At 35.4% G+C, this 8,034-nt stretch overlaps 1 protein-coding gene across 1 annotated transcript; it reads left to right on the top strand.

Annotated features, from left to right (window-relative positions):
* The first annotated feature begins 1,990 nt into the window (after nucleotides 1–1,990).
* On the top strand, nucleotides 1,991–3,898 carry LOC140790564 (probable pectinesterase 29). The gene is made up of 4 exons (XM_073140690.1): nucleotides 1,991–2,140; nucleotides 3,157–3,321; nucleotides 3,417–3,658; nucleotides 3,742–3,898. Exons 1-4 carry the CDS (start codon nucleotides 1,991–1,993, stop codon nucleotides 3,896–3,898), a joined length of 714 nt encoding a protein of 237 aa, XP_072996791.1.
* The last annotated feature ends 4,136 nt before the right edge of the window (nucleotides 3,899–8,034 follow it).

The raw sequence follows: 8,034 nt of genomic DNA, 5'->3' as shown, positions 1-8,034 counted from the left end.
CCACCCTCATCTCCATTATCATCCATAACCCTAACTTCCACTCCGCCCGTCACCACCACCTTCATCGGCATTATATCATATTTTCATCATAGTTGCAGTTCGAATCTGCGAAGGATGTAAATATAAAAAATGTAGATCAGGGAGTTACGGATTGATTCCACTTAGTTTTATAATTGTATAACTACGGGAGAATATTTGATGAATAGTTTCCCTCGATTGCGCGGACTACTTCACACAATAAATTCATATCTTGAATAAATTGTTGCGTGACTTATACTAACTGGAATGAGCTGTCACCTAATACATCATTTGAATCTGCCACCCGCCAATTTTGGCTAGTATATTCAGATAATAAGAAAGTACTTCTAAGGAAAGGATTATTTTTAGTAAATAAATAAAAAGCAATATATATTTTGCTTTTATTATCATTCATAGTCTACCAATATGCATATTTATCATTTAAATCTTATATGTAACTTAAAATATCTCAAAAATACCTTATCTTTCTTTATGTCCAAGCCATAAACTTCATTTCCATTGAGTCATTCTTTGCTAAATCCTTCCTAGGGTTGTCCTATATTGCTGCAATCTCTTAGGGCTCTCATACACACCTTCTATAGGGTTGGACACAACCATAATCCAAAGCAGCTCTATGTGCACAACCTAGCCAGTTCAGCTATGTGCACACAACCAGACCATATCAACCACCTTTAGGCTACATTAGCCTCAACCAAATTCCCTTAAGTTTTCGATTTGTAACAATTGTTATTAAAGCCAATGTTCCTCGGCATGCTCACCACCCATTCAATGGTAGCAAGGAGGGACATCATGAATCCAAGCACTTTGACACTGATCATGGCATTGTTTGACCTAAACTCAAGATCGTAGGTTTTCACACAAAGATGTCATTGACCCCTAGAACACCATATTGTTGGACTGCATGAGACTAGTTAACATATTGACCTAGTTAACATATTGACCTAGTTGTCGTTGTGCTTATGATTGCTATGTCAATAATAATTTTTTACTTGAATATTCAATTCCCATGATTTTTTTGTTACGGACTTCTTTATTGGGCATGTTACAAATAAGGAATACTATAATATTTGACCAACCTAGACAGAGTTGTCGCCCAAATCAATCTTGTAATTGCAGCTCTGTATAAATTTGTTTAACAAGGAGAAACGTAAGGAAAGTTTTTATAAGATAAGATATTATAATTTGCTAAGAGAATATTTAGTAGCTAAAAAATGGAGGAAGAAAATAAGAAAGTTTCTTTTATTACTATCTCTCTTGAAAGGTGGTGAGCGCCCATTTCTATTCCATGTATAGTAAAATTAATTCTATGTGAAGATAATAGCCAAATAAGAAAAGTTAACTATTGACTAACTGGCATGAGCTGTCACCTAATACATCATTTGAATGTGCCACCGGCCAATTTTGGCTAGTATATTCAGATAATAAGAAAGTACTTCTAAGGAAAGGATTATTTTTAGTAAATAAATACAAAATAAGATATATTTTGCTTTTATTATCATTCAAACTCTACCAATATGCATATTTATCATTTAATTCTTATATTTAACTTAAAATATCTCAAAAATACCTTATCTTTAGATTTTTTTAATGGATTATATAGATGAGTTAAAATAATTATAAATAAAAAATTATCTTAATACCCTTGAATTAGTTTTTTAATTTAATATGAAAAATAAACGGAAATATCAATTTTAGTCAAATGATGGATATTTAGGTTTTTAATTTTTAATTTTTTGTTAAAGTGAAGGAATATTTTCTATTCTTTTAACTATTGTTAGCGTTAAAATTAACTCAGGATAGCTATATGTGGCATTGATAACAAAATGCAGGGGTTAAATAATAAAAATCTATATAGTAGAGCGTGGATGAAATGGTTCAATTTATTGTACAGGGAGAAAGTTATCATCCCAATCCCTAAAGGATACAATTTGCTAGAAGGCGAAGGGTCCCGATGATCGAGTGGAATGACCATGCAGATGCTACTTTGACTGATCAGTTGATTAATTGCAATGCGACTATTGCATTATTTGCCAACACGATGGATAGTGCCACATTTGCGATCTTTGCAGACAATATTGTTGTTCGATATATTAGATTTAGGGTAAGAATATTTGTTACCTACGTTTCTTTCTTATTTTATTTTTTTCCACCAACATCTGTTATCTAGTTCAATGTCATCAAAGAAAGGGTATGGAAGCGTAAATGAAATTAAACATCCACAGGCCTGCATGCAAATATGTGTATAAAGTGGAGGCGAAGGAGTATTCTTTTTGGAAAACTAGCCTGTATTTACAAGAACGATAGGTTCGTAGGTAAGAGGCCGAGCGAAAATAATCTTCTTGTCTAATTGGAAATAGAACTATCATTTGCTAATGTTTCTTTTTTGAAAACGAATTAATTTAGAGCAACGATTTGGACCTAAATCTTGAGTTCAATCTTGAACTTTCAATGAAATTCTGCATATACTAAACAGGAAGGTCGGTGGGTTACAAAATCAAGGGCTCGTGCTTAAATATCAAAACTACATACTTGTCAAACTGTTTGAGAATCTGGTACAGTGTGAAGCTAAATACATTAGATCCCATATTGTTTTGGGCTCCATCTGATCACCCAAATTAGTATCAAAACTTTATATTGACTTCGATAAATAATATATTATTTGAAAAAGGAGATTTCAATGAATTAAATACTTCGAGGACATGCTTTTGTTTATTGAGTTAATGTGTATATTTTGTTTTCGAAAATGCGTTTTTCACTAGTTAGATAGTGCGATTTGTTCACGACATCCATAACTAATCTAGTATATATAGAAATAACAATTGGAATGAAAGGTAGTAAACATATTTCTAAAAGCTCATTCCTAACTTCAACTGAATTTCAATGGTAAAAGAATAGCTAAAATTCCTCTCTGCCACTCTGTAGCACTCTTCTCTCTTTAAAAGGAATAAAACTAATTAATTCATCTCTAATTAGCTGAATATGTAATGCATACATCCTAAGCATGCAATGACTATTATTATTATTTATTTGCTTACTATTTTAAGCTATCCCCAGATCATAACAAAGTTTTCTTCACGACAGAATACATACAATGACAATAATAACAACTCGGTTCAGGCATTGGCGGCCCTTATAGGAGGGGATAAGTGCTCCTTCCACGGTTGCGGATTCCACGGGTACCAAGACACCTTGTGCGACTACCGAGGTCGCCACTTGTTCAGTAACTGCTGGATCGAAGGTGCAGTCGACTTCATCTTTGGCTTTGGTCAATCAATTTATGAGGTATACATACATTCTTTGAAACAGTTAATTTCTTCCTTTCAATTAGGTCACATTAAATTTACGTTGCATCGCATTTGTATGCGTATGTGCTTCAGCATACTGTCATCAACTGTGTCATTAGGCCGCCACATGAGCAAGGGTGGTTGACGGCGCATGCGAAAGACAAACCTGACAGCAAAACTGGGTTCGTGTTCAAGTATTGCGCTGTGATTGGAGCAGGCAAGGTCTATCTGGGAAGAGCTTGGAATGAGTACTCGACCGTCATGTTCTACAGGACATCGATGACCGACATCATCGTACCTGAAGGGTGGGATGCTTGGAATGCAAAAGCCCAAGAGTAAGATCAACCGTCACTCGTTTTTAGTCTAATTACAATGGTCAACTCAACTAATAAGTTCTATATATATTTAAAAATTTTAGGTCATTGGTAACATATGCTGAGCATGACTGCGTTGGGCCCGGTTCAAACACCACTGCAAGGGTGCCATGGGAGAAGAAGCTCACTCAAGAACAATTGGCAGCTTTCACAAGCAACAGTTTCATCGATACTGAAGGCTGGTTGTCGGACAGACCATAAGAAGGGTATCCTTCTCTGTTCTTCGTGGTCCTGATGGCTCCTTCAGATTGTATTGATACATTTTACAAATTCAAGTATGCAGTTTGTGTTAGAATAACTATGTACTCATATATATTAATAGTTTCTTATGATTAAGCTATGTAATTATATCTTTAATTAAGTGATTTGATGAATTCGTCATTAATAAATTGTATTTATTAAGTATGGGCCACCTTATGTGTAGAGCCCAAGTTACATGTGTCTTATATGATGGGCCTAAGACACATGAGATCAAATAACCCAATGGGTTGCTCCCTAAGGCATAGAGAAAGTTAACAAAAGAGAAAAACTGATTTTTGTGATTAAGTTTCTCTTCTTTGGGTTATACCAAACGTTCTCTCGGGACTCCCATCAAGAGAGAGACATAAGACGGTGGTTTCCTCTTTTATTGTCTTAGAAGAAGAATATTTCTTCGAGATTAAACAATAAATTTATGCTTGTTTTCATTCTCTAATTTAATAGGCATGCTTTCTTTATAATTTAACATGTAATCTATGAGTTATTTTTGTTGATAAAAAATTTAGTATCATTAAACTTGATCTTTTATCAAGCGGTACCCGAGCTTTACATGTTAATTCATTAAGACATGCATGTGGGTTCAAAGTTATATGATTTTTGTTTCCCTCCCGTATTATCAATTGAGCATTTTACCTTTCGTCCTTGGACGTTTTGTTCGATGGAGGCACTTGCTCATGCAGCCGCCGGGTTCACATCCACTGCATGTTGGCCAGTAAATAATTTAAAAAAAATAATAATCTGATTTGAACCCATGTTCAGAAGTTTGTCATTCCTACATATGTGTTTCATATTTTAAAATAAATGAGTTGTGGAATTAGATATGATAAGATTATTTATATTTTATCGAAAATTTAGATTTAATATGTTTTGAGAATAAAAGGAGATTATGATATTATATTTCTAACAGATTAGAAAATATTTCAAATTAAAAGAATTTTAGATAAATGTATTGCCAAAGTAACTTATATTATGCAATTTTATCTATTTTGAAATATGTAAACATGTTATTATTGTGTAAAATAATCGGCCCAAAGATAAATTATTTTTAACATAATAAATAAAGTGTATTGTTTACCTTGCATATTAAAGACAGTCATATTACTTGGTCGGTTTTATTGTCAATATTAATCAACTAATTTTGTAAAAGTGTACCAATTGCAAGTTGATTTTTCTGTCCAAAGACTAAAAATCAATGTTGTGCTAGGTATCTTGCTGTAGGCCCACATGCACGTATATATGTGATACGATCTTCTCTTTGCGGCTAAGGCTTTGATACCAACTTGATACGATCACACCTCTGGCTATGGAGCTCTGATACCAGCTTGATACGATCTCTCCTTTAGGGCTAAAGATCGATCTTTTCTAATTCTCAGATATGGACTAGATCTTGCACGGAACTTTGAAATAAGATCCTGAAAAATTCCGCCGTCGAATCGACGTGAAAGTTTGATATGTTTTAGGCCCGGAAAAGAGCTTTCCAACAAAGTAAGTTTCAGGCGAATCGGAGTTGGAGATCTCGAGATATCGTTCGTTTAGTGGACGAACGTCAGGATGCTCTATTTTGGATCCATGGATGGAGGCACGAGATCCTAGGTAATGGTGGATGGTGGACCGGCATTAATGTGGTGGCACTGGTGAAAAGTGATGGTGGAAGGGTTGTGGTTGATGGAAGGATTAGGGCAAGTGTTGGATAGATTGGAAGAAGGGGGAGGAGAGGGCCACTCCTAAGGGAATAGGGTGATTGGCCAGTCGAGGGAGATTAGAAGCGGCATCGCCGGGGATTGAGAGAACGGGAGCGAAGAAGACGAAGGAGGCAAGGCAAAACTCAATCTCAATAATCAATAATAATTTTGGTTGCCCTACACATCCTTTTATAGGCTAACCAACAATTCACATTAACCCTAAAACACAATTTTCGCCGACCGCGTTCGAACTCGCCCGACCGTGTTCGAATGCACCGAATTAGCTCTTCTGGATTTGCGAATGCGATGCAGGCATTCGAACGCGCCTGTCGGTATTTGCGAATGCGATGCAGGTGTTCACAGTGCGTTCGAACGCACAGTACATTTTCTTCACCACGTTCACAACCCCGTTCACAAACCGCGTTCGAACTCACTCCACCCGCGTTCGAATGCGACTTACAGAAAACTTATTTTAATGGAAAGTAAACACTAAAACATGAAATAAAAATACAACTAAAGTGAATCCATGCTCGAGACGACGTCGGTGAAGTCCGAATCGTATCAATATATTAAAGTTTTATTTATTCATAATGCATGTTATTTTGTGACTAATTGTGAGTTTTATTGTTATTATTCAGCGTCTTCTATATCTGCTAACGTTAATAATATTTTCGTGCTTAATGGTACAAACTTCAAAAAATGTAAAGAGCATGTTATGATTGTGTTTGGTTACATGGATTTAGACTATGCATTAAGGGTAGATCACCCTGCGGACTTTACCGATGTCAGCACTGCTGAGCAGAAGGCTATTATAGAAAAATGGGAGCGATCCAATCGCATGAGTCTAATGATGATGAAGCACTTAATTCTAGAAGCTATGACGGGTGCAATACCTAAGGAGTCCCAAGCCCAAGATATTCTTGGACCAAATAGCAAACTAATGAAGAGGTCGAGCTTAGTAAGCTTGTCTCCATGCGGTACAAAGGGAATGAGAATATAAGGTAGCATATAATGGAAATGTCCAATCTTGTAACTAGACTCAAGGCACTGAAGTTAAGAGTTGTTAGAAGACATACCTGTGCACTTGGTCTTGATCTCTCTGCCTACATAATTTAGTCCATTCAAGATAAGTTACAACACTCAGAAACAATAGTCTACTCTAAATGAGCTTATTACTTAGTGTGTGTAAGAGGAGAAGAGACTAAAACAAGAGAAGATAGAAAGTGCTCATTTGGCTTTGACATCACATGGACATGGTACCAACAAGAAAACAAAGAGGAATAATAAGGAAAAGCAAACTGCAGATTCTGGGACATCTGAGCTAAATGTTCAAAAGAAACAAGATAAGGAGATCACTTGTTTCTTTGGCATGAAAACTGGTCACATGAAGACGACCTGTACCAAATACGTTGCTTGGCGTGAAAAGAAAGATCACTTCTTAACTTTGTTTCTTCAGATTTTAATTTAGCTATAATGCCTAGCGATACTTGGTGGATAGATATGGATGCAACTTCTGACAAAAGTGCAGGGTTACATAAGGAGCCGGATGCCAACTAATGCTGAAAGATACATCTATGTAGAAAATGGCAACAAGGCTGCAGTGAAAGTTATTGGTCTTCTTAGATTATAGTTAGACTCTGGATGTACCTTGAATTTATATGAGGCATTTGTAGTACCGTCGTTTAGACCGGACTTTAATTTCTATTTTATATTTGGACAAATCTAGATATTCTTGTTCATTTGGAAATGGAATGTTAAGTCTTTATCTAAATTCAAGTATTATTGCTACTGGTAGTCTAATTGATAAGTTATACAATTGGACATAAAGGCCTCTAATGGTAATGAAACCTTACTTCAAGTAATTATGGCATTAATCAAAAATTAACAAATGAAAATTAATCAATATTATGGCACATCACTTTAGGTCATATATCAAAACAACGTATTCAAAAACTTGTGTCAAAATGAATTCCTGATCCACTTAGTTTGTCAAACTTTCAAGTCTGTATAGAGCGTATTAAGGGGTAAACAAACAAAAGTGAGGAAAAAGGATGCCAATAGGTGTGGGGTGTGGTGACATTTTGGAATTAATACATATGGATATTTGTGGTCCATTTCCTACATCTTCTTAGAATGGACAATAATATTTTATCACTTTCATTAAGGAATACTCGAGTTATGGCTTTTTTTTTTAATTCATACGAAGTCTCAGTCATCGGATATTTTCAAGAATTTTAAAGCCGAAGTTAAAAATCAATTAGGCAAGAAAATAAAGACTATTAAATCTAACCGTGGAGGTGAATACTATGGTAGATATGATGGATTCGATGAACAACGTCTAGATCCATCCGCCAAATATTTGTTGGAGTATGGTATCATCCTCCAATACACCATGTC

Source organism: Typha latifolia, chromosome 6, assembly GCF_019914945.1.
Source record: "Typha latifolia isolate L0001 chromosome 6, TyphaL0001v2, whole genome shotgun sequence".
NCBI lineage: Eukaryota > Viridiplantae > Streptophyta > Magnoliopsida > Poales > Typhaceae > Typha > Typha latifolia.
This window is presented reverse-complemented; position numbering and strand designations above follow the sequence as displayed.

What these genes read in the sequence shown, in the direction of transcription:
- LOC140790564 (XM_073140690.1), top strand. Translation starts at nt 1,991, where the DNA reads ATGATCGAGTGGAATGACCATGCAGATGCTACTTTGACTGATCAGTTG. An exon ending in TTCGATATATTAGATTTAGG is followed by an intron (nt 2,141 to 3,156) that starts GTAAGAATATTT and finishes AACTCGGTTCAG; the next exon opens with GCATTGGCGGCCCTTATAGG. An exon ending in TTGGTCAATCAATTTATGAG is followed by an intron (nt 3,322 to 3,416) that starts GTATACATACAT and finishes TATGTGCTTCAG; the next exon opens with CATACTGTCATCAACTGTGT.